Here is a 27016-nt window from a genome sequence, read left to right on the forward strand (position 1 = left end):
GAGTCAGGTGGCCGCGCGCAGAAGGCCTTTGACTCGGACGTGGGCTTCGGGACAAGTGCCCAGGCGCGTGGTCCCCCACGACTTGGGCCCTTCACCCCGGAGAAGTTAGCCCTCCCTCTCTGGGTGGGGGGCGGCGGGCATCTCCCGCCTCCCGGGCGGGGGAGAGGAGGAGAGGAGGAGAGGAGGAGAGGAGGGGAGGAGGGGAGGAGGGGAGGAGGGGAGAAGGGGAGGAGGGGAGGAGGGAGGAGCCCCGCGGGGCGTGTCGCGCGAGGGAGAGCCGCGCGCCCGGTGCGGCCCCCTAGGAAGTGGATTTGGCCGCTCCGGATCCCAACCCGCTTCCAGGTTTTCTCCCGTCCCGGCCCTGCGTGCTCCCGCCCGTCTCCGGCCCCCCCCCGCCCGCCCGCCGCCCGCCCCCTCCCCCTGAGTGCCGCCCGCTGGGCCAAGTTTGCCGAGCGTCGCCGCGCACGCCGGCCAGTCAATCAGCGGCGGAGCTGAGGAGGGCACAGCCGCGCGGCCGAGGGCAGAGTGAGCCGAGCCGAGCCACGAGAGCGGACCGGCGCCGGGCAGCCCGAGCAGCGAGCAGCGAGCAGCGCGCAGCGAGCGCCCGCCGCCGCCCACGCCCTCCGCGGCCCCGGCGGCGCCTGCCACCTTCCCCTCCTTCCCCGCGCCCCTGTCCCGCTGCCGGCCGGCGCGCCCCGTCCGCCGCCCCGCGCAGCCCGGAACCCACCGGCCAGTGCCTCCGCTCCCGTGGGCCGTAGACCGCTTCCACGCCCTCCTCCTCCTCCTCCTCCTCCTCCCCCGGCTGGGCGCCTGGCACCGGGGACCGTTGCCTGACGCGCGAGGCCCAGCTCCACTTTTCGCCCCGCGTCTCCTCCTCCCGCTGCTCTCCCAACTCCTAACCCAGCTCCCTCGCCCTCTCGCTCCGCTCCGCCCGCGAGCCCCCGGCCCCGCGTCCCTCGGCCCGCGCCCGCCACTCCCCCGGTCCCAGAGGTGGGAGCGCGTCGGCCCCGGCCCGCACCATGGCCCGGTTCGGCTTGCCCGCGCTTCTCTGCACCCTGGCCGTGCTCTGCGCCGCGCTGCTGGCTGCCGAGCCCAAGTCGAAAAGTTGTTCGGAAGTGCGACGGCTCTACGTGTCCAAAGGCTTCAACAAGAATGATGCCCCCACGCACGAGATCAACGGTAGGTGGGGGGGCCCCCGGGAGGCGTGCGCGGAGGCAGGCACCCCGGGGAAGGGGCCGCGCGGAGCCACCCCCCCCCCCCGAGCGGCCGCAGGTAGACCGGGGCAGGGGGAGAGCCAGGGGCAGGCGGGAGAGAGCGCGAGAGTGAGCCCCGGCGCAGCGCGGCCCCTCGGGACTGCGAGTGGAGGGGCGCCGCCGACGGGCCGGGTGCCACCGCGCGTCTGCTCCCGCCCCGCCGCGTCTTCCCGGTCCCGGGGAGCCCCGAGGACTCTGGCCCGCAAAGTGCGTGTCACCGGCTCCCTCGCCTGTTCCGGGTTGAACTCCTTACTGGGTTCCCCGCTTTGTTGTGTAGGTGACGAGAGGCCGGGAGGTTGTGAGGGTCGCCGGTGGGGTGTGTGTGTGTGTGGGGGGCAACCTACAGCTTGCCGGCTTCCCGGGGACGCCAAACGTGGAACTCGAATGGAGGTTTCATTGATATTCTTTAAAAACCCTCTCCCCGCCTCTCTTCCACCGCTGACGCGGATTAGGAGTTTTAGTAGCTACAGCGGCTTTAGAAGTCGCCTTTAAAAAAGCAAACGACTCTCCACCCCTCCAAACCCTGACTTTTGGGAACTCTCCTGCTTTCCGGAAGGTGCTGGACGGGAAGGGTACTTCCACCCCCCCCCCCCGCTTTCTTTTTTCTCACCTCATTTTCAGGGTTAATTGCACATTCAATTACAAACCTTTCAAAGGACTGACTACAGGAAACCTGAATCGCAGTTTGGAGATGGTTATGCAAATGGAGAAGCCTTAGCCTGTGAAAAAGTTCACCGGATTTCGGCGCTGGGGGTTGCGTGGGGTGTTGGTGAGAGCTCTTCTTGGGGCGCTGGGGAGGCGGCTTTTCGGCGGGCGCCCTTCGCCCTTCCTCGCGAGGCCGGCGGCGGCGGTGGCCGGTCCCCTCCGGCTCGCGGTCTCTCATTCGCGGAGGGCAACTGTTGCGCGCAGCCCCGCGGGCCGCGCTTGGGCCAGCAGCGGCGCAGGTAGCCCGTTCGCCCTGAGGGTTCGGAAAGAACCACGGCTCTGGCTGGCTGCTGGCCAGCGTAACCTAACGGAGGAGAGAGAGCGGTTCGAGCCCCCGGGGGCCAAGCCTCCATTCCGAACCTTTCATGGAAGTGAGGAGAGCGCGCCTTTGCCTCGCGGGGCTGGTCACCCGGGTGGGGCGGGCAGGGGGCCGGCAGCCAGCAAAGGAAATACTGTAATTTTAACCAGGCGCTTCCAGAGGCTTAGGAAGACGCGGGGGTCATTTTTTGGAAGGGCTATTAATAACCTTGGAGATTAAGTGCAGTCATCAATTACATATAAATTACAAAGGTAATTGAGGGAAGTCGCTGGGCACTTTCCCAGTGTATTCGGCATCCGTCTAGAAATAGAACTCAAGAAATTGCTGGAGTAGCCGGGGAGCCCACTGCCCCTTGGCAGTTATCAAGTAACTCGGCACACTACTGATTAGAGACTGTTTGCCCTTGAGCTGCCTGTCTTTTGGGGAACTCGAGTATGTCCTCACAGCGGCACGATTTTATTGGTTGTGGAGCCCTGAAAAGCCCTCTTTCTTTACCCTCTCCCTCCCGCCCCGCCAGAAAAAGTGAAGTGAACCGGCAGCCACTGAAGCTTGGAGGCTCCACAGGTCAGACCCTGGGGTCTTTGTGCCCTGCACGGTTTGGGCCTGAGCCCAGCAGAGATGATTGGCGTGAAGGTTACAGTTGTCATTCCCACATTTTGAAGGCATAGATGCAGCGAAGCCCTTAATGGGAATGTGACAGGTTTTCATCTTCTCCTGCAAACATTATGTGCCTTTGAGAGGGACCAGCGGCATTCAGGGCGTAGTGGGGTGTGCAGTTGCCCGCCCCACTTTCTCCCGCTTGGCTCTGTGCAGGCTCCTCATGGCAGGAACTCTTCCCCAGCCAGCATCTCAGGAAAAAGGAAGTTTGAAGGGTGCTCAAGTACTGCGCTAGGTGTTGCCTTTGATTGCCCTGGTCGCCAGCCAACACCTGAGCGATATTTTTTGCATATATGTCTCTCTGGATATTTTGCCCCCAAAGATAGGAGAGTTATTAGTGACCGGCAGCAGGAAGTGGAAGCTAATGTGCTCACACCCAAAACATTTTATTCTTTTTGTCTTGTCCTTCGGCTCCCTCCCAGAGCTGCTGCTTTTATTTCCCCTTTTGAATGACCTACTGGACTGCATTCTCCTGAGGAACAAAGGAAGTGCCTTTTTAGCTGGAATCCTTGGAAGACCACCAAGGACTTTAGCTCATGCAGTGCAATTTCGCACCACTTTCAACAATAACAAAAATGCATGACTGAATGGCTCAAAAATGTGGAGTGTTAAAGGCATTCATTTGAGTCTAGGACACTGTCACAACACAGACAGACCCAAGTAAATACCTTTAGATGGCCAGTATAGAAACAGGGGGTAATCTTTACCATCACCCTGGCCTGTCCAGATGCATGCATTAGCCTTGTCTTCCCTGGGCTACACTCAGATAATTGTGGTCATTTGGGGGAGCATAGTCCATATAGTGACTGGTATACAGCCCATGTCTGAATGAATTGCCAGGTACTTTCCCTGGCCGGGGGTGGGGGTGGGGGTGGGGGTGGGGGTGGGTGTGTGTGTGTGTGTGTGTGTGTGTGGGATGATGATCTATTTTATTTTATTTTTTATATGCAAAAAGTCCAGGATTGTTTTCCGGGCAAAGGGTCACAACACCTGGGTGCCTAGCGCCAGGCTTAGCCCAAGTGTAAGGTTTTATTCCCCGACGGCCTTGTACTTGCCTTCTAGAGTTTTGAACAGGCTTTAAGAATACTGTGTTCTTAAGGAGGCTCAGTCTTTTTAGATCATAATTAAGATAATTTGATGTGCTCTCAAGGGTGTCAGGGAGTACATCTCGCTGACAGGGCTTCGGGACCCAGGCGAAGTCCCGCATTGCCTATCCACTTGACCGCCGAACTTACCAAGTAATGGGTCGATCAAAAGGGATCTTTAACACCACGGATAAGGTTTTTGTTCAGCTTTCAATGGGCATATCTTTTTGGAGCACCTACTATGTGCAGCATTCGGTGCTGGGCATCGTGGAGGCAGCAAGAAGGTTTGGAGGGGCCTCTGCCGCCAGGACCTTTCCCAGGTAGTAGGGAGACAAGCCATGCGCACACGGAATCCGAATGCGACGTGGGATGGGAGAAGTACCGTCCAAGTGGTACAGATGAGGAGGGAGGAGCCACCCACAGGGTTCCAAAGGAGAAGGGATCTGGGACCAGATTATCAACTCGGTAATGCTAGTTCACTAGTAAATTTAAGGAAATTTATTTTTTATTCTTATATATTTTTAAAGGTTTTATTTATTTATTTGACAGAGAGTGACACAGCGAGAGGGAACACAAGCAGGGGGAGTGGGAGTGGGAGAGGGAGAAGCAGCTCCCCGCAGAGCAGGGACTCAATCCCAGGACCCTGGGATCATGACAGGGAGCAGAAGGCAGACGCTTAAGGACTCAGCCACCCAGGCGCCCCAGTTTAAGGAAATTTAACAATCTAACCATTTTCATTGTGCCTCCCTTCCATAAAGACAGGGTTAGAGAGATGCAACAATTGGCATTTAATTTTATTTTTAATTTTTTAAAAAGTGTTTTAAGTAATCTCGACATCCAGCATGGGGCTCGAACTCATGACCCTGAGAGCAAGAGTCGCGTGCTCTACTGACTAAGCCAGCCAGGAGCCTCAACCACTGGGAGTTTATTACTAATCTACCTTTTGCTGAAATTGTCTTTAAGAGTGAGGCAATTGGTTTAGGGATGTTCTTAAGCCTGCCCATAGGTCTCTTTCATAGGGACATTGAAGGATACCAAGGAAAACTTTGTGTCATAGTTGTGATTTTGGAAGTTTTTTGTTTTGTTTTTTTTTTTCCCTGTTCCCATTCATGTTCATGAGCAATGCACTTTCAGGCACACATACACACATATGCACATATGTATGCTTCAAAGGATTCTGGGAATGACGAGCTATGTTAGGATTACGTGGCAAAAAGTAGGTGTGTGTTGGAGAGGTAGGCATCCTTTCTGATACTGAGTTGATTATTGTATGTAAGACAACATATGTCCTCAAGATTTACATTTCTTCTTTCCCACTCTAAGTAGGTGGGTTGGATTTTGCAGAGAACTTGTGATCTTGTATTCTGTTGGAATCCTCAGTTTGGCTCCCTGGGTTTTATATAAAAGGAGGGTCTGATTGAGCCACAGGGCCTGTCAGAATAGAGATTGTCCCAAGTAGTATTGGAACTACTTCCTGGACATGCTCAAAAAAGAACTTAATAAAAGTTCTGGCTTATGCAGCTCAATCTCCAGTTAGAACATACAAATATAAAATGTTTGATTCAGCATAATTACTATTTTCCTTTTTTATTTGACTCACATTGGGTTGCACGCAATTTCAGGATTAGCTGGAGACTAGACTGAGGAATGAAAAGGAAGTTTCTTGTTGTCTCGACAAGGGAAACAACATCAGTGTTAATCTAAATCAGTTGGAAGGGAGTCTCTGGCTCCCCAGTAACATTAACTGTTTTAGCACTGACATTGTTCCTGCATATGTTCACAACAAATGCATTTTGGCCTCAGGGAAAGAGCTTGTAGCTATTGGTTGCTTTCTCTGGACCTGGTCCTAAGCTAAGGGTTTCACATATTCTCTCAGTTAAAATCCACAACAGCCACACGAAGTCAGAAGTATTACTATCTTCATCGTCTTCCCCATTTTATGAGACAAGGAAACTGAGATTCAAAGGGATTTGGAAGTAGATTCACAGGCTCACAGCTAGTGAATGGTAGAAGTGGGACCTGAACCCAGGTCTTCCTTGACCCAGAAGAACAGTCTATGCATTGTTGTACAGGTCGTAAGACAGAGTACCTTCCCAACACCCATGGAGGGCTGGCTTTAGAAACAGAAGCAACGAGAGGACCATCAACCAGCAAAAGACCATCCCAGCCCTGTTCTGATGGTGTGGTAGAGAGAAGATCCAGTCCTGTCCTTTGCAGGCAGGGTGTTCATACCCAGACACAGACAACCTGGTGTTACCAGTAGACGGAATGTAAATTGTATTTCTTGGGCCCTGGGGAGCCGGTGATGGTTTCTGAGGAGGGGAGTGTCATTAGTCAAACTGTTTTAGGAAGAGAGCCAGTGTCCCTGGGAGTTAAGGGTCAGTGAGGGCTATCAGGAGGCTGTTTTAAGTATGCAGTTCTCTTTTAAAATTTTTTATTTTAATTCCAGTAGAGCGAACATGCAGTGTTCTGTTTGTTTAGGGTACACAATATAGTGACTCGACAGAAGTATGCAGTTCTTAACTGGTCTGCCTTCCGCTTGGCTTTTTACCCTCTCATTCCATGCTGACCGGCCCCAGCTTCATTTCCTTCGTGCCGTGCTTCGAATGGAGTCCTTCCTTGCTCTGCTTTGAGCTTCAGTGTCTTCACGTATCACAAATGATACTTTCATTAAGTCACCTCTGAACTCCCCAGAGTTATGTGCCAACTCTTCCTCCTGATTCTTTGCCTGAATCAGATCGATGGTCTTTGCACATAACTGTCTCGTGTTATAGTTAATTGTGCGTGCAGGCACCTATGTGCCTTCTCAACTGTAAGCAACTCGAGGACAGAGGTCCAGCTCCTGGTGTTTTGAGTGCTAAGTGGGATAGCTCAAGGCAATATTCGGTAAATGCGCACGGGGTGGGGGCTGGGGGATGACATAGACAATTCTTTCGCATTCTCTGTCAGGATCCCGGTGCCATAATGGGGTTTATGCTGCCTTGTTGATAGATTGTCATCCCATGGTCTCATGCTCTCCTGGGAATCTTTTGGAGCCGAACATTCTGAAGTGAAATTAATTTAGAGTAAATCTCCGTGATACATCGATATAGCATATAATAAATGTTTTTATTCCATTTTTGGGGGGCGGTGGAGTACTCGTCTTAACCACTTCATTAATAACCAAGTGCTGTAGGAATTTTTCAGCATGATTCAGAATTGTTTTTCTTGCTCTGAGATTTATTTCTTTAAGGAATAGATAACTGAGACTTCCGTGTTAGACAATTTGGAGCAAATTTAGAAGAGTAATTTAGCACATCAGATTTGGCTGTTGTAGAGCTGTTCGATGCACATTGGTCACCTTTTACAAAATAAAACCTGAAGTTTATTGTCTTTACCAAGCAGAAGAACACAGGCTTAAGGATATCAGAATATTTTATACAAGCAGACCCACTAAAGCACACACAGGTAAGAACTAGCATTTTCAATTCCACTTGGCGAAGCATCTGTTGCTTACTACAGAGAACATGAAAGTGCAGAAAATTCACGAAGCGATTCCATCCTGGAGGTAATTTGAAATGTTATATTTAAGTTCTGATGCATTTAATTCAGCAATCTGGTGGAAGAGAAAAATCAAAGCGATCCATCAGCCAGGTATTCAACTTTTGAAAAAGAAACTCTAACAAATGTTAGAAATTAGGAAAAAAATTGAATGGAAGAGTTACCAAAAAAAAAAAAAAAAGTCAATAACCTCCAGAAAGCCTGGAAACTATGTAAAAACATCTTATTGGAAGCCCAGATAAATGTGTGCCAGACATCAAAAAGACCAGCTGCTTGGGGGAAGAAAAAAAGAAGCCGGCATGACTAACTGGTAGAGTAAAAGAGGCTGCTGCTTCAGGGGAAAAGGAATCTTTCACAAAATGGAAAGAGCTTCGGCCAGGAGGAGAGGGGGAAGGCCAAGAGGAGAGGGGGAAGGCCACGAGGGACGGCAGGGCAGGTACAGACTAGAAAGTGAGCGAGCCAAAGGGACTGGAGGTGCACCTTGCAAGTGATTTGAACGAAGGCCCATGTGAGGATAATGGGGAAAAGGGAAAAGGCTAAGTGAGTCTCCAGGAGGAAAAGCAGGATGGCTTCCTCGAGGGAAAACCGTGCCTGACGAACCTCTCTTGAGTTCTCAGAGAGAAGAGAAGTGGATGCAGGGCAACAGGCAGCCGTATAGGTTTGCGCGAATTATGCAGTGGGCTTCCAAGGCAAAGAATATTCAGAAAATGCATTTCCTTTGGGGTAGGTGGGGGATGTTGGTTTACTGAGGAGAGAAAATGGGAGAAACCCCACTGTCCTTGATGGAGTAGTTTTTGTTTTTAAGGATTTTATTTATTTATTTGACAGAGAGAGACACAGCGAGAGCGGGAACACGGGGAGGGGGAGGGGGAGAGGGAGAAGCGGGCTTCCCGCGGAGCGGGGAGCCCGATGTGGGGCTCGATCCCAGGACCCTGGGATCATGACCTGAGTCGAAGGCAGACGCTTAACGACTGAGCCACCCAGGCGTACCGGTCATGATGATGTTTAAAAGCTCCCCAGTGGTCCCAGTGAGCAGCCATGGTTGAGAACCACTGCCCTAGATTATGTCCCAGTCCCTTCCATCTCTGAGAGTCTACGATTTGAAATTTTCCAATGAAATTCATCAGAAAGTATTGTCTTAGAGGAGAGCTTTAATTTGCACGCAGCGCATGCTCATTGTAATTTTGGCTAACTTGGATTTAAGATTTAAGGTCTGCTGAACTTGGAGAAAAATATTTTTTCATCAGGATGCAAGTGACCCGTAGCCTGTGGTGCTTTGCTGCGGTTAGAGAAGCAAGCCTAGGCCATTGAGAGTACTTTGGAGAGAATTAGAAAGGAATCGTCTTGCTTGTCCTTTATTAAGTGTCAGTGTGCTAGGTGATATTTCTTCCCTTTCTCCTTATTGGTAAAATAAAAAAGATCTCTTTATCCCTTACTTTAATGTCCTCTTTGCCATGTGTTTATTCTCTTCAAGTATCTTATCAAGAAATAGAAGTACAGTAAATCCCTAGGCTTCTGGCCGGCACAGCCCTCCAGAACACAGCTGGGAATGTGGAAGTAAGCAGAAAAGCTGCATGATGGAAACAGCTGTCATAAAGCCCGTGCATTCTACTTGGAGACAAGGCCTTTGGGAATTTATCATCAGCAATCAATGACTGAATAGCTCTTCTATCAAGAGCAAAATGCTAGGTGCTCGGGATTCAAAGAGGTTTAAAATGAGTCAAGCTTTTGAGGTACTTGCGTTCAAATCCGGTGGGCCGTAAGAAGATAGAACGGTTATCCGGCTTCCCAGTCCCTGGCCGATGAGAAGTGGCCAGTAGTGCTGGTTGGGGAGTGGAGGGGTCCCAGGGGGGATAAAGGCAGGCAAGACTTGACATCTGGGAAAAGTGAGAGTGAAACAGGGTGGGGGTGAGGGTGGCCAGAAGCTGAGGCGGGGGACCCAGGACTTGCTGATCTTGGCAGCACCTTTCAGTTCCTTGAGCCCCTCTAGGATGGGGCGAATGCTCAGAGGCAGCTCCCTAACCCCTGAGGGCACTAGAATGTTTCAGGGCAGGATTAAATAATAGTGTTTGGTATCATTAAATAGATAGAGCGTAGAATGTTTCAGGGCAGTATTAAATAATAGTGTTTGGTATCATTAAATAGATAGAGCGTAGACTTTAGAAAGAGTATAATACCTGTTTGAAATGCAAACTTGCTTTTGAAAGGGAGGAAGGTTCAGTTCACTTACACATTCACCCTTGCAGGGTACCTCGTTTACCAGTGCTGGATCGATAAGGAGTCAAATTCTATGTGTCACTTTGTCCTTTTCTTAAAACAAAAACAAAAACAAAAAAACAAAAAACTAAACTGTATATTATTAATTCAGTGGCTTATTCACTTCAGAGCTTTTGGTCGGTGGTCTTGCTCCTGCACACCTTCTCTTCCAAGTCCTCTAGGACATCCAAGTTCCATTTGGTTCCTTCATGTTACTGCCTGCCATGCTCTGCTTGGGACACAGGCATTCTTACCTGAAGTCACAAGAGGCAGAAGAGCTGGGTTTTGGTTAGAGGGGACAGGTTTAAATATTTGAATATTGATTTCCCTCTTCAACATTTACCAAACTGAGTAAATGGATAATGATAATTAAAGAAGCATCAGAAGTTAAGGAGTACACACATCGCATGGTCCTTGTCTTTGACCATGTGCCTTATTTGAACCTTAAAAAAAAAAGAAGCCCCTCTTTTTTTTTTTTTTTAGATTTTATTTATTTATTAGAGAGAGAATGAGAGCACGAGAGGGAAGAGGGTCAGAGGGAGAAGCAGACTCCCTGCTGAGCAGGGAGCCCGATGCGGACTCGATCCCGGGACTCCAGGATCATGACCTGAGCTGAAGGCAGTCGCTTAACCAACTGAGCCACCCAGGCGCCCCAAAGAAGCCCTTCTTTGCCCCATCATGCCTGATCTGAGGTCATGTATCTCCGGTTTCTGTCACACTGCAGGTGTTCGAGCCATGTTTGTGGTTCGAAGATAAGTTCGGGCGTGCTTTTTGACTCTTGTATATTTTGAATATTTCTGTTTGTCCCTTTTCAGTGAACTCATGTGAAGTTATTTCTTTTAAAATTTCTGCATTCAGTTCTCGACGCCTAAATAAGATAGGGCAAAAGGCAGAATCCTCTTTTCAAACCTACAACGGAGCATTACTTCTTGCTTGGAGGTGGGAGCGGAGTACCTCGTGTGGTTTATTTTAATCTTGGTGGACTAATGGTTGCTTCTTGTGCCATCTATTTCAGACGTTAAGAGGAACTCTGCTGTACCTGCAAACGCACTTTTAGAAAAGGGAGGCTGGTTTTGCTCCTGTTCCTCGCTTCCAGCTTTCTGCTGGGTGCTCCCTTCCCGCAGCTTCCTCAGGAGGCTCGGGGCAGGCCCCGGGCCGGCTCGGTGTTTTCGTCTAGTCTACCTCAAGGTCACCTGACCTCACTTCATCCCAGCCATCCTTTCCATTCTAGTCCTTTCTTCTCCCAGCTACTCTGTCCATTGGCTTTTGCAAGCCTCTTTAAGCCTGGCTTCTTTCTTCTGTGCGGGGCTTCTGGGCTAGACTGGAAAGTGGTGGCTTTTGGACTTCAGAACTTTCCTTCATTCTCCAAAGCCTTGACGTGGGCATCCCAGCGAGCCCTAAGCCTCAGGACTTTTTTGTTTTTTCTTCTCTTCAGTTATTGTTTCTATCCTACCACAGAGTTTGTCTCCATTTGCGTTTTCAGCCTGGTGTTTGGTTAGAGACGAAAACAAAGCACCGAGTCCTTGCAGACTGCAGTGTAAAGCGTGTGGGTAACAGTTACTACTTGCAATGGTCCAGTCTGAGTGGGAGTATCATTTTTCTTGGCAGGCACTTCACAGAAAGTCCTGCTTCTTTGGTGCCAGAATAAGCAGTCATTACATTCCTTACAATTTATAGTCAAATTATTATCTGCTATTGTTAAAATTGCCTTAATTATAGAATATTTCCCCATGCTAAGATTCTAAATTGCAAAACAAGACAACTTTGGGTTGTGCTTTGGGAAACCATGCTGCAAAATCACTCCCTGGCCTAGGATGTTGGAGGCTCTGAGGAGGAATGGTGTTTTGTGTTGATGGGGAGAATTTTTTTTTTTTTTTAAGGGGAGGAGTGCAGGGGGAGGGGGGGGCTCACTTTAGACTGAATTTGAACCGAAGGCCCCCGGTTGGCTGCTTGGTTGCTGTTCTGCCTCGTTTTTCCCCAGTTTGGAACTAATCTTTTCTTTTTCCTGCCCCTTCAGGTCCGATGGGCCTAGGCACTCTGGGAAGAAGGCTCTGCTGATTGATCATTAAGCAGTGTGGCAATCTTAGAAGATGGCCTTGTATCTCTCCAGTTGGAGGACAGATGAGGGAAGTCACAGCCTTCCAAAATAAGGGACTGTGTTCTTGTGATCTGAACAGAGTCAGGAGACAGGGTGGAAAGTGGCTTCTGTGGAAACGCTCTTCCATAAGCTCTACGTTTGGGCACTGCTTTCAAGATGTCTCCAGAACCTGTCCTCCTCTGACTGCCTGGGCGGCTACTGTCCTGGCCTCCTTTCCCATCCCCTCTTCCCCTGCCCGGTCTGTCTCAGCACGTCAGCCAGTGCTGTCCTTTTCTGTGAACCCTGACTCAGACCATGTCCTTTCTCTGCTCAGAACCCTCCAGGGGCTCCCCTTGCCACCCGGAGTGACAGCCAAAGCTTATGAGGCCTTATGGGGTCTGCCCACGGCCCCTCCCATGACAGCCCACACTCTCTTCTCTTCTGTCATTGCCCCCCACCCCCCCCGTCCCCCCCCCCCCCGCCCCTGCAACATGCTGGTCTCTCTGTTCCTTTGCCCTTATCCTCGGCACCTAGAACACTGCTCCCAGATGGCAGCATGGCTCACTCCCTCAAATGTTTTGGGGCTTTGCTTACCTATTCCCTCAACTGAGAAGCCTTTCCTGATCTCTGTATAAAGTTGAACCCCCCCCCAACGCTCTTTGTCCCTCTCCCTCTCTGCTTTATTCTTTGCAATTACGGTTACGATAACTATTTCCAAGGAGAAGCCCTTGGTCTTGGGAATGATGATCAGGGTGAAGCATAGTTTTCTTCAGTATTTATCCCTGTAGGGCTCTTCTCATCTCCCAGGAGGAGTGCTTTTGGACACCGTCACGAGGGCCCTGCTAGATATGGCCAGGGTCTTGTTTCTGTCATTGGGTCCCGAGGAGAATTCTGGAGTACTTGGTGGAGCAGTGCAGGGGAGATGGTCTAAGTTAGTGAGGCTTACCTGGAGCACTCTTCTCTGGTAATAAATCTCAGCCATCATTTTAGGGATTGGGATTACATGGGCACCCCAAAATGCAAAGTGAACTCTTACGTCCTTTTTTCCTGTTTTCGGAGTGGTCAGCAGAGGAACCACCCAGTATTGGGAGTACTAAAGCCTTCAGGTTTCTGGGGGAAAGTTTGGCGTCCACTTTTACGTCCATAGAGACCACAGAAATAATAGGTTTTTTTGAATGATGAGTGGCTCCAAATGAAGCCCTCTGGTCCAGCAGTGATTGTTACAGAACTCTGGTTCAGCAAAGTATGGACCAGATGCGCTCTCCCCAAGCCTGTATTAATGGTGACCAAGTATGCAGAGGTTGTCCAGCGGGGAGGAAGGAGCTGGTTTGGGAAGTAAGTGTCCAGGGAGATAGGATTGTAAGCAAATACAGCCCCAGCAGTAAATTTGAAGAAGGAGCATCCCTGCCATGCACTTCAGCTCTGAGAACAGGGCTTTCTCCATTTCAAGAAAGATGGATTTTCAGATTACTTATTTTTTTTTTTTTTTTTTAAGTAGGCTCCACACCCAGCATGGAGCCCAACGCGGGGCTTGAACTCACGACCCTGAGATCAGGACCTGAGCTGAGATCAAGAGTCGGATGCTTAACCAACTGAGCCAGCCAGGCGCCTCTCAGATTACTTGTTTTTTTTTTTTTTTTTTTTTAAGATTTTATTTATTTATTTGAGAGAGAGAATGAGATAGAGAGAGAGAGCATGAGATGGGGGAGGGTCCAAGGGAGAAGCAGACACCCTGCTGAGCAGGGAGCCCGATGCGGGACTCGATCCCGGGACTCCAGGATCATAACCTGAGCCGAAGGCAGTCGCTTAACCAACTGAGCCACCCAGGCGCCCTCAGATTACTTGTTTTTAAAATCGAAATATGATGGATGTTTTTCAGAAGTTTCCGTTATAAGTAATCTCTGTGCCCAACGTGGGGCTTGAACTCACAACCCTGAGATCAAGAAGCTCATGGTCAAAAAAAAAAAAAAAAAAAAAAAGCCAAGGGTCTACCCACTGAGCCAGCCAGTTGCCCCGTGATATTTTTCAGAATTTTAGATTAAAACTGTAAATAGGACCCTATTTTTGTTTGTTCAGAAACTTAAAGCCCTAAGGAGGAACTGAGGCTTGGAGTGTATATGGGCTTGACCTGGCAGGTTTACCCAGAGAGCCATGAGGAGTCTTGAAATCCCAGTATTCTCAGTGTTTCCTGGTGACAAGCCAGTGTTTCTAGCCATCTTCTAATTCAGACCCGTCCAGTTTTGAAGGGCAATCTGCAAGGCAGTGATACAGAACTGACTGCACTGTAGTAAATTGGGGGCATATGTTTGGACATGGAGATTAAAGTTGCCCTATTTTACTTTATTTTTTATTTTTTTATTTTTTCAGGTAGGCTGTGTACGCCCAATGCAGGGCTTGAACTCATGATCCAATGATCGAGGGTTTGCATGCTCTACCAATTGAGCCAGCCAGGTGCCCCTGAAAGTTTTTACTTTTAATATTAATCAATTAATGGAAAGCACACAGGCGGAACAGCAAAGAGAGAAAATAATTTTTTTTTATTTTTTAAAAGATTTTATTCCTTTGACGGAGCGCACAAGCCAGGGGAGTGGCAGGCAGAGGGAGAAGCAGGCTCCCCAATGACGTGGGGCTCGATCCCAGGTCCCTGGGATGATGACCCGAGCCGAAGGCAGACTCTTAACCGACTGAGCCACCCAGGCGCCCCAGGGAAAATAAATTTTTATTTATTTTTTAATTTTTTAAATTAAATTTAATTTTTTTAAAGATTTTATTTATTTATCTGACAGAGAGAGACAGCGAGAGAGGGAACACAAGCGGGGAGTGGAAGAGGGAGATGCAGGCTCCCCGCTGAGCAGGGAGCCCGATGCGGGGCTCGATCCCAGGACCCTGGGACCATAGACCTGAGCTGAAGGCAGATGCTTAACGACTGAGCCACCCAGGTGCCCCAAGAAAATAATTATCGAATCTATTTATTTTTATTTTTTAAAGATTTTATTTATTTATTTGACAGAAAATAATTCTTTAAAATGAGGATGGGGCATCTGGCTGGCTCAGTCAGTAGAGCATGTGACTCTTGATGTCCAGGTTGTGAGTTTGAGCCCTATGTTGGGCGTAGAGCTTACTTAAAAAAAAGATGTCAAAAAAATAAAGTTGCCTTATTTTAAATATGAATTTAAACATAAAGATTATGACATGTGCCCTATTTAAAATACTGTGGAATGCTATCATTATAAGGATAAGTTGCCCGATTAAGGATAAAAATAAGCATTTTGTTTCTTGTGTAATCAATCGAATGGTCTATGTGCTGTGAAGTACTCCTGGTATGGGCTAAGATGTATGAGTTCATGATAGGGCGAATCAGTCCTTAGCTGTCCAAACACAGCTTTAAGTTTGGGGAGGAGTGATTGTCTCTGCTTTTATTTTTAAAGCAGACACAGCATGTACTGTTTTCACCAATAACCTCTTAGTGTTTCCCTTGGAGCCCTGAGATTTTCTCGGTTGCTTCTAAGCTTAAGAATGAAGTAAACACACCATGAGATTCTGGGATAGTGGAGGCTGAGGCTGAGCTTGTTTATCTCAGCTGGGTCTATAATAAAAGGGTTTGCTAAAAGCACATGAATGGCCTAAATACAGTATTAGGGGATGCTTAACACCTAGAGAGGGGAAGAGAGTATTTCCAAACACCTTAGAAACAACTGGTTTTGATTGAAACCATTGTGTTAGTTATCAATATATCTCTACTTATTAAAGTAGGTCTATCATATCTCTGCTTATGAAAGTAGGTCTCTTAAGTTGCTTCGGTTGCCCATACTTCTGGGGGAGGGGTCGCTTAGTGTTTGAAAGTGACAAGTGTGCATTTCTTTGCAGAGATATTGTATAGTTGTAGAGATACTGTAAAATATTGTATAATTCAGCCCATATTCCCTTTAATTAGTCAAATCTATAGAAGGCATTTCTATAATTGACCATATTAACACGAGAGACTAGTGGTACCTCTGCTGTTAGGATAGAGTATTTGTTTTCCTTCTTGAAGTCCCAGCAGCTGTTATATCCTCGTATTTTGCGGAAAGGGAAAACAGCCCCCAAAATTGAGATGTGTTTTTAATGTGAGAGAAATGCAAGCTGATCACTAAGAATCAAGGGAAATGATTGCATTTGGCACAGTTATTAATTTCAGAAATGTCTTTGAATCTGTGCTATATCCTTGAGCATTATGCCAATGCTTTGTGGCTTCCTGGGGTGACATTTAAGAAATGTAGATTTAGATCCTACCTTTCGCCAAATAGAAATTGCCTCAAGTTTTAAGTATTTTTCCTAACAGAAATTGGTCGTAAAGGCATTTTTCACCATTTGCAACAGTTACTTGATGTGTGATCAGGGAGTTATGTCAAACCTTAAATTTGGATAGTGCTGTGTATTTAGTAGTGCTCTTGTGGAAGGAAGTATAACTCCCAACTGCACATAGTTTCCAGGGGACCATTAAAATGTACTTCAAGTATTTCGATTGTGATTATCATTCTTTGAAATGAAGGGGAATTTTGATCAATTTAAATAAGGAGGAATAGCAAGGCATTTTACTCCAGATAAATGTAAAACGTTGGAAATTTCTTCAAATTCCACATAAGTGTGTTTTTTAGTTGTATTGAATTTTGTCCACTGAGGCTTTGACTTGGTGCTAGTGTTCCTTTTTAAACAATTTATTGTAACCCTGACTGGGCCTTTCTCATCTCTTCTCTTTCTCTCCTCATATTTGTTTTGTTTAATCAGTCAATATTGATCATTTTTTCCCCATTTAACAAAAACGACCAAGAAGAGACTGGCCTGATTTCATCAGCCTTCGAATTGCTTTACTAATGGAAATCTGTTGGTCCTTAAACATCAAGGGTGCAGTTTTTATTTTTTTATTTTTTTGAAGGTTTACTTAATTTAGAGAGAGAGTGCACAGGAACGGGGGCGGGGGGCAGGCAGAGGGAGAAGCAGGCTCCCCGCTGAGCAGGGAGCCTGATGTGGGGCTCGATCCCAGGACCCTGGGATCATGACCCGAGCTGAAGGCAGGTGCTTAACCCACTGAGCCACCCAGGTGCTCTCAAGGGTGCAGGTTTAAAAGGAACTAGTGACCCATTCTTCAACCATATGTCCTTAATATTTAAAAAATCTTGCAGGGCCTGCCACTTTAGGAAGTCATGTCATTTTCTTTCAAGGTTTTTAAATGTTTAATTGTAATATAAACCCTACCTCTTAAAATTATTTAGTCCATATTCAACAAGATTCCTACAATCATGGAGATAAGTGTTGTTAATTATTATCTTAGTAACCATAGATAGCATTCATTCACCGAGCACTCACTGTGGCTCTTTTTTGAATGCATTATGTAGATGGACCTATTTTATATAAACAAAAAATAAGACGCCGCATGGAAGGAAGGTGGAATAGAGAACTTGAAAAGCAAGGCTATCATTACAGTGAATGAGCCATCCGCACTTGACCAGTAGGCTTTGCAATTGGCTGAGGTAAAACAGGACACTAAGCTGGTTCTGCATTTTCTGTTTATCTGATCAAAAGAAACCTTAACAGCTCCTTAGGCGAGACATTTCCTCCTTTTTGCTAAATCTAGAAAGCATTTGTTGCAGAGATCCTTAGGTCCAACAGTAAACAGTGTAATAATCCATGTCATCAGGGATTTCGTTTCTGGTACCGATCTGCCGTAAGAGCCCAAAGAAACAACACTTGAGAAGTCCGGTCAGGCTTTCGGGTCCACGGTATTGTCTTCAGTCTAAAGAATCAAACTCTTCTTATCTTTATTGGTAACTGCTTTCTTTTTGTGTATGAATTCATATCTCTTGGTCCCTAAGTCCAGGCTCTCTTGCTGAGTAGCTATTAACCCTACAGTAACCGCAAACACAGCCACCTGGAATGACCAGAAAACCAGAGTCGCACACTAGGGGAAAAGTGACCCCGCGGGCTAAGCCACTTGAGATCTAGGAATTCAAGCCGTTTGGGGGATGTGGACAGTACTTCCTCTGCTCCTTTGGCCATTTCTTCTTCTCCTTGCCCTAACTCTGCTCTCGGGACTTTGAACCTGGCACTGAGTTATTGTAGTTGTCATTTGGCCTCCAGAGATTATGGTTTATGGTAGGTTAAATTTTTTCCAGTTGAGAAGATGGTATGATAACAATAACAAGGAATAACTTCTAGATCCTTTGCATATCGTGGTCTGTTCCCTCCCTACGCACGTGTATCTGTTTGCACTTGGTTTAAAGTGTAGTACATACTGCTTGGTAGATCTGTTCTTTTTAATGTAACATGAAAAATGCCTCGATTGTTACAGCTCTGTACAATTACAGTTCAAATGGCTGCATAATATTCCCCAAAGTCAATGTACCATCCTCTATTTTGGGCTCCCCCTACGGACGTTGAGATTATTTCTGGTGGTTTGTAGGTGTTCATGTTTGTGTGTATTTGGTTTTATATTGAACACAACAGTGATGATCTTCATTCCTCCTTGTTTGGCTTCTGTTGCAAACTTCCTTAAGTTCAATTTTATGATGAGTTTCTTGTTTATTTTTTTTAAACTTTCAGAAGGTGTAAGAGCACGCAGCTTTCTCTCGTGCCTAAAGCCTAGCTGAAGGGCAGTGCACGCCAGGCTGCTGCTTTCCAGGTCTGCACGGGGAGGGCAAGGGGAGGAAATCTGAGGCTTAACTCAGGTTGTTGGTCAGCTCTAAGATTTCACTTTTTCCCTAGCATTTCCCAGATGCACCCTCCCTGAGCTCTAGCCAGGAACCTGCACCTACTTTGGTTCCTAAACACTTCGTTCAGCAGTATTCCCAGAAACAGCTAAAATGTTGGCTGGTGGGAGGAGATTCAACCCTGAAGGTGAGTACAAATTAGTTGCTTGAAGGGCAGGGCCTTTATTCTGTGGTTCTTCTGCCCTTTGATTGGAGCAGAATTTCCCACATGTCTGTGTGTCTCACTTTAAACAACAAAACAAAGGGGAAGAAAACCCAAACAAAACCCTTCCTAAAACATTTGTCATCTAAACAGAACTTCCTAGAAAGCAGTGTCATTGTTTCTAAAAGGAGGAGCTCGTAATAACCCTCCATTCTCCCTCCTCTCCCACTTTTTTACAATGAAAAGATTTTATGACTATTAGTTGTGAAATGGCTTAATTCAGCTTCTTATTCTTTATGGAAAATAACTTTGCTATGCCTAATGTCTGCCTCTGGTCAAAGGGCGTTTCCTGTGTCATTGGCTTCCACGGTTTGTCTGCTTGGAGCTTTGTGATCGGGAGGGTACAGTCTCGCCTTTTAAATTGTCTGCTTCGTCTTTTATCTTTCAACAGGTCCTGGAAAGAAATCGTCCAACGGCTTCTTTCCAGTGTTAGTTTTTGAAAGATCCGTGGCTTGCTTTATTTTGACAGGTGGCTGGTGAAAGAGGTGCTTTTAAAGGGCAGGGTGGTGGAGGAGGGGCATGCCGGGGGGGGGGGGGGGGGGGGGAGAGGACCGAGGGTAGCTGCTGCTTTGGGGGCTGTCTGACAAATGGCGGGTGATTATTGTGCTCTTTTCCCTCAATGGGGCCTTGAAAGAGGAGTTTGCCAATAAGGCCTGCAGTTGGAAGACAGCTGTACGCTTTTTAGGACCATTTCTGGCTTTTCTGCCTTTTATTGGGGTGCCCTCTATGGAAACTATGAGGACCCAGGAGAGGCGACTGGGTGAATGAATTTCCTGTAATGCACAGGAGCGATAAATCATTCACAACCTCGGTATCCTTATCAGGAGGAGCTGTCCCTTTGAGAGTCCAGGCCAGCACGGTGTCCCACTTGGTCCCAGGAACCCCAGTGTTCAGGGCTCTCTCCCAGTAGTCCTGACTTGGCTTTAGCTTGGCTTTCTTTAGTTGAGACTAGCTACCGGGGATAGCAGATTGGCAAATGAATGGCTCCTGGATGAGTTACTGCTTCTTTGTTATAAGCGAAAGCACTCACCACCTCTTGTAACCTTTGGTTGTTGGTAGCCTCCTGAGATTGTCACGTCTAGGGTTTGTGGGACTTAATGATGTCATGAGAATTATAACGATGTAGGTATCCCTTTAAATCTTCCCTCCTGTGCCAGACTCCCCCACCCCCATCCCCCGCCTTTCCTGAGCCATTTATGTTCAATTTATGTCTTGTTTCATGTGCACAGCACAGAATGATACAATAATATTCCAGGTCGTTTGAAGAAAGGTGGAATTTTTCTGATTCCCATGTCCTTCCTCTGTACATGAACAATGTTTTTTTTTTTTTGGTATTGTCAACTACAGTACATTTAACAGATTAAAGCCTGTTAATAATTAAGAGCAAGACGTAGGGTGCGAGCCGAGTTAAAGAGCTAACCAGTAGAAACCACTGAAGCTACACCAGTGTATAATCACTAACAGGATCTGGGATCCAGGCAGTTCTTTTCCAGACCCTCTTTTCTTGCTCCCTCCCAGTCCTGGCTTACCAGTGGCCTCTTGGGAAGAAACGGAATGATCAGTAGGGTAAATGCACTGAGCGAAAGCGGTCCACATTTGCCTTTTTGTGCTAGAACTCTGCTGTAACAATGAGTGGAAAGGGGGCCATCTGCTGAGGCCGAGAAAGCTTTCCGTCCTTGAAGGGAGGCTTGTTGCATGGTGTTGTAGGAATTCACTGTAACTTCTAGAGCCCTGATACTAAAGATGTCTCCGTCTCATAAGTGAAAGCAATTGATAGCAGTAACAACAATAAAAATGTGATTGGGGAGGGGTGTCTGGGAACTTGACCACATATATAGAGCTTTTAATTCCTTTTACTGACCTTTGCAGAAGTTCTAAGCTACTGTCTTTGCAGTTTGATGATGAATTTCAGAATTCATTACACTCTAAGCAAGCTGATTTTTGTCTTGTCTTGTCTTGTTTTGCTGTTCTTTAAATGGACACAAGCTATAACATAAGCACATAAGTGTATCCCTGCCAGGGAGGAGAAAGCCTTGGGCCTGGGGCCAGGAGACCTGGGTGCTGTTCCCTGCCCCGCCACCGACTGGCTGGGTGATGGGCATTCAGGAAGTCCGCGTGTCAGGGCCCCGTTCCTGGTGTTCAGAAAATGAGGGCTTTGAACTTAGCTGGTCACTAAGATCCTGGCCAGCGCTGATATTCTGGGTTTCACTGCAAAGGCGTTGAGAGCTGATGAGATGATCTGGAAAGATAAGAGAAATAGGAGGAAAAGCCCTTTCCTCATTGCATATGTATCCTCGAATACAATAAAACCCTGAAATGAGCAGTTCTGGGTAACTGAGCTTTCTGAATGGTTTTTGTCTCCTTCCTTGCCGTCAGCTGTGAGCAGCTTGCCTGCGTTTAGCCACCTCTGTCCCTCCTTCTTGGCTGCTTCCCTTGTGGTCTTAGAAACCGGAGCATTAAGCTCATCAGAACTCTCTGCCAAGTAAGTGCACATAGGTTGTGAGGAAGGGCCTCTACTATGACTCCAGCCCTTGGACTTGGGCTGATCAGAGCCTTTGGGGGCTTATTTTTAGGCTCCAGATAGGCGATGTGTCACTATATCCCCATCTGTCTTAGGCTAGACTTTAGTGTGGTTAATAAGCACATTTCTCCTCTGTGCTAATTAAATAAGAAGGAAGAACAGGTGGATAAGAGGAGGCAAGGGAACAGACCAAGGAGATGGGGCTGGGGAGGGGCCGGGGAGGCAGTCTATCCCCGGGTCCAGCCCTACAGCTAAACCTGCATCAGAAGACATCTTGTTTCATAAAAGATAGAATAAAAAAAAAAAAAGTTCGAGGTGAAGAGCTAGGCCAAGGAGCTGTTTGAGAAAGCTGGAGGCCCACTTTTGAAGCTTGGATTCTAAAGAGAAAGCTGGCTTGGGTGTGCCTCTCTGCTTAAAGTGGGGTGCTGGGCAGTACAGGCTGCCTCAGCCAGTGTGTTTATGGTTTGCTTATCTGGCTGGTGCCTGGCACTTGCACGCAAACTTCTGAGAGGCCATGGAGACCCCATTCCCCTTGTCTTGGGGCATAGGCCAGAGTGGGAATTTGAACCAAACTCTTCTTCCTTCAGAAAGGTATAAACCACAAGGCATCAACATCCAGATACGTATCCTTACTCTGGAGTTTCTTTAAATTGCTCCTGCACGAAACCTAACTCAAATGATCAACCACTGTGTTCGGAAGAGTCTCTCCGGCCATCAGACCAGTAGCGGGATGGACCCACCATCTGTGGTGCTGGCCACGTGTGTATTTTCTGGTCGCAGCCGTCATCTGAGGTGGGGAGGCCCTTTACGGCTCTGCCCCCCACCCCCGACCTTTCTACCTCCTCAGTTTTATGTCCCCCTCTTCCCACACCTCATACTCTGTCTACGTGTGGCCAGGTCAGACTCCTCATTCCCAGGGAATAGCTGGGACTGCTGCCTCTTCCTACTTCTGCCAGGGAACCAACCCTTTTGCTCATCTCACATAGACCTTTGCATCCCTTTTCTCTGATACCCACGGGTGGACATCTCCCCTTCTTCCCCAGAGCATCCTGCTGTGAATGAGTAAGTGGAGAAATGAATGGACCTCAGGATTGTGAATTCTTCATTTATTCTGCAAACATTTTATTAAACATCTTTGGTGTGCCCTGCTAAGTGTCAGGTACTAGGGATATAAAAACCAATAAGACATGAGCTGTTAGCTAACAAAATTTAAATAAAGTAAAAAAATGAGTAAGACAGACGTAGTCTCAGTTCTTAAGGAAATAATACTTTATATTAAAATTGACTATTGGTTTCATTGCCTCTACAGGGTCATAAGCTCTCCGAAGTTAGGTATCGTGTCTTGTTCTGCTTTATAATCCCATCATGCCTTGCGAACCGTACAGGGGCTCACTGAATGTGTATTAGCTTGATTTGAAAAATACCCAACTTCTTTGCCATGACAACAAAGGGCATACATTCCCAGAAGCCCTTTCCAAAGCGGCATCTTTGGCATAGCACTTTGATCTAATGGTGGGGATGTTAGACTTTGAAGCACACTCTTCCCTCCATATCGAGCGGACTGAAAACACCCAGGGTTCAGACTGCTCACTGCCAGGTACAGGCAGGGTCTTCCTCTCAGTGTGAAGCCTCAGAAGTAAAGGCCGTCTGCCTATTTGTGCTCCTGGATAAGTGCACACTCCAGCCTACCACCTAACTTGTTATGCCCAGAGTTGCTAAAGTGCCTTTAGCTGCAAACCTTTGTTTGTCTGTTGAAAGGATTTGATGCCATCTCCTTAGCTATAGGAGAGCCCAGCTGTAGAATTGTCCCAGGAAGAAAATGGCTTTTAGACCACACACAGGTGTTGGGGGAGACCAGCTTCTGATTGACTAATTCTTGAGCTTGAGTCGAACATGAAGGCGATAGAGCTGGGGATCATTTACACTGAGCATAAGTGGCTGTTCAAAGTTAGAAACGGACGAGCTTACAGGGGGAAACTCCGTTCACGCATATGAGCCATCCTGTATCAGGAAAATGAAGGGCTGCAGCCTCAGAAGTCCGACATACTATGTGATTAATAATCAACAAACATTTCAAAGTACAAATGATAAAATTAAATCCAGCTCGCATTTACAGGAAACCCTGCCTCTAGTACAAATTATAGACTTAATAGGTTTATCTGGCCATGCCTGTCCTTTAAGTGGTGTATAATTATTCCTAAACCTTTCAGGAAAGAATTTGAGAATAACATTTTAAACCCATAAGCCCTAATTCACTAACAAGGTGGAAATCTCATTTAGTCTTCGGTGGACTCATTTATTTATTTACTTGATGTTCAGATATTAACCTTTACTCACCAGCATTGCTTCCACTTCTCTGCTGTTTCTACTCTGGCAGCGATAAACAACAAGGAATTAATATCACTGCAAAATGCTTCAGGAGAATTATTTGCAGCATATAATTGAAACCTACTGCTGTCTTTCATGCAGCATTACTACAATAACAGGAAATACTGGGAGACCAAAGGAGAGACTTTCAGCCTACCCCGGGGTAACTGTAGGCTTTCGTCCATAAAGCCACTTTGCTCTTGTGAACCGAGGCTGATGGTGTTGTGGCCGAGTAAGATTGAGTGGACATTTGTGAAAACGGGCCTGTCGGGATCTGGCTGATCGTAAGTCAGTGCGGATTTAAGCGGCCTGTTCACCAGAGGTGCAGGGACCCCTCCTTTATGTACTGCACGTTCCAACTTCTGCTGCCACCACCATGCCAGATTGCATGAGGAGTCCCTGATTGAGGGGACTGGGGGCTTCTGGCTACTGCCCCCTACCCCCCGGCCTGAGTATTAAGATAGAATCTGGTCTCTAACAGCCATGAGAATGAGCTTGGGCTCCTGAAGCACCGGGTGGATTAACACGTGAGTTATTTTTTTCTAAAATCGAATTCTGCATAAAATTAGCTCTAGTCTCAAAAACAAACTAAGCAGACCAGAAACTGGACGAGGGGGGAGTCCTTTGTACTCACAGAATAGGTACTTTTCCTTCAAGTGTGTCAGGGCGAATTAGGACTATTAATGCTTTAACAACTCTGCCAGTTATTGAGCTGGTCCTTAAAACAAGGGAGGCAAGGGGGGATCTGAATAGACAGATCTCTGACTTAATAGCCACTTCTCAGGTTGTTCTTTAGTCTCTGAGTATATGCACCTGCCTCCCATTTCCATTAATGGCATTAAGAGCTGCGTATCGTGTGTAATACAGGATCATCAGGGTCTTTATTGCTGCTCTTTGAAAGGGAATAAAATCATGTCCCTTTCATTCTCTCTGAAACATTACGTGTTAAAATTAAGAGCCCTTGTGCTTTGCCCAATTACTTTCCAGATAAAGTTTCTCGATAATGTGCCTCGAAGTAATTTTAATTTGAACAAGCAAATATGTATTCTTTGTTTAAACATTTTTCAATTCCATTTGTGTCCTTGCTAGAATCTTCTGAAAGAACTGCTTAGATTAAAAAAAGAAAGAAAACAAAAAACCCAAGTAAAATGGACTCCAGTGTCCTCACTGCTGTTTAACAGCCTCCCCTCCCCCCGCAAGGCCCTCACATAGGAGAACGCTGCACAAAAGAGCAGCATCGACGCCCTCGCCGAAGCCGACAGCCCGGTCCTATCCCTCTGCCAAACTGGTAGTAGTTAAGGAATGTCCTTTAATTTTAGCCTTAGCTTAATTATACAGACGCATCCATACTCCGTCCACAGATCAGTTAGTTTTGGCCGGGAGGTGGACCGTGAGGCGGCTGGGCCGTTTGAGGGCTTACGTTCTAACTAGTACTGCTGCGCCCACCCTGGGTTAAGCGGCGGCCAGGGACGCCCAGCATTGATCTCCGTGCATCTTCTCCCAACTTCACAAACCTCTCAGAAGAGGATTTTCATCTTCGTTTCTCTGATGGGAAACCGAGCCTCAGTTTCTGTAACTGTAAAATAGGATCGTACCTTCAGAGCTTATGGTAAGGGCAGCATAATATATGTGAAGACGCTTTCAGTACCATATGAATGTGAGACATTCGTGTCGCCATTGTTAAAACAGTTCCTTCTAGGCGTGCCTGGCTGGCTCATTCAGTAGAGCCTGAGACTCTTTGATCTCAGGATCGTGAGTTCGAGCCTCACGTTGGGCAGGGCCTGTCTTAGAAAAAACAAAACAGTTACTTCTGTTCTGATTATAAGTACTTTTAAGGAAAATTCAAAACCAAAGGAGCCCAATTCTTTTGACTGTTCCTGATGTTTAACAACTGAATTCCTTGGTGTTTCCTAAGACCATGGTGATGATAAACATTTTTATGCTCCTTTTCCCCCGCCACCCCATAAAAATCGATTCATACACGTTACTGTAGGCCCCCCAGTTTGCGAGCAGTACTGAGTCCTTGAACTAAGTGCTCTACTACAAAGTCAAAAAGGACGCGTTCCTGTGAGGCAGAGGCTGTGTCACCTATAAACCCATTTACTTAATTCGCCCATAAGTTGGAAAAGTGCTGGAAATTGGTAAGGAAGTAATACTAGGCTCTTGGAGGCATCGATTACCTGTATCAAGATACATTTTAATATTTTTATGCGAGCAGAGGTACATTCAGTATGAGTCTGGGCAGAGGGTTCCAGGCCCTGATATGAGGCCTCTGAGTTCAAAAGGGCTTTGGGGGGGGGGGAGTCTGAAGGGCAGTGCTTCCCAGCAGGGCTAGAGATTGTACTGAGAAAGCCTTAGTTTGCAAGCGAGTCCAGATACTCTTCCCGTTTTGTTGGGAGCATGGCGGGTGGGGGGGTCGGAAAGGAGAGTGCTGGCTAGTGAGAGATGTGAGGGAGTGGGTGGGGTTGGGTGAGCTTGAGAGCTGACATCTGTGCTGGTACCTTCTTAGCGCCCTGGGCTCCTGTTAAGGTCTTTGATGACACCCTTGGGGAGTGATGCCTGACCTTTCAAGGTCCCTGCTTGTACACATAGTTCAACAGCTCAAGGTCTGAAGCCTTCTGAAGCCTTCTGGAAATGCTTTACGTGTGCCAAAGACAATGCCCAGAGTCTGCTTTTGGCTTGGGCTCTCCCTCCTACTCAGGTAATTGTGCATCCTTATGTAACCTTTCAAACCGAAGACGGAGACATTTATAGCAACTTTCAAGTTCCTCTCCTCTCTCTTTCCTCTTTCAAAGTTTGAACTTCGAGATCCTCGGGGCGGGGGGGGGGGGAACCCTTTCTTTTAAAAGAAATAACTTTAATTCACTGCAGATTTAACAACAGGGTATGGCCCCGGTCTGGTCTTCAGCTGAAGGACATGACTGTGTGTGACAGGGATCCCGGAGACAGACTAACTTTTACAAATTGGCTAGCGCTATTTTTGCCATGAAAAAGAAAATAAGAGATTGCATGGCTTGTTTTTACACAGGAGTCAATATTGTCACAATTAGTTAGGCCTTTTACATTTTATCTTGCACATGGCCATTTGCTCCGGGTAGTGGGTTTGGTTGGACACCTTAAAGTGCAATTCTTTGTGCATTTTTTTTTAAAGATTTTTTATTTATTCATTTGAGACAGAGAGATAGAGCATGAACAGGAGGAGAGGCAGAGGGAGAGGGAGAAGCAGGCTTCCCGCTGAGCAGGGAGCCCGATGCGGGGCTCGATCCCAGGACCTTGGGATCATGACCT

General features: G+C 47.2%; 1 protein-coding gene across 1 annotated transcript in view; it reads left to right on the forward strand.

Annotated features, from left to right (window-relative positions):
- The first annotated feature begins 487 nt into the window (after window positions 1-487).
- Window positions 488-27016, forward strand: part of GPC4 (glypican 4) — a 104083-nt gene continuing 77554 nt past the window's right edge. Inside the window, exon 1 of the mRNA XM_025852581.2 lies at window positions 488-1179. Coding sequence (XP_025708366.1) covers window positions 1020-1179 — 160 coding nt within the window. The 5' untranslated portion in view covers window positions 488-1019. The remainder of the gene's footprint in view (window positions 1180-27016) is intronic.

Source organism: Callorhinus ursinus, unplaced genomic scaffold, assembly GCF_003265705.2.
Source record: "Callorhinus ursinus isolate GAN/ISIS: 27379988/994484 unplaced genomic scaffold, GSC_fseal_2.0 scaffold33, whole genome shotgun sequence".
NCBI lineage: Eukaryota > Metazoa > Chordata > Mammalia > Carnivora > Otariidae > Callorhinus > Callorhinus ursinus.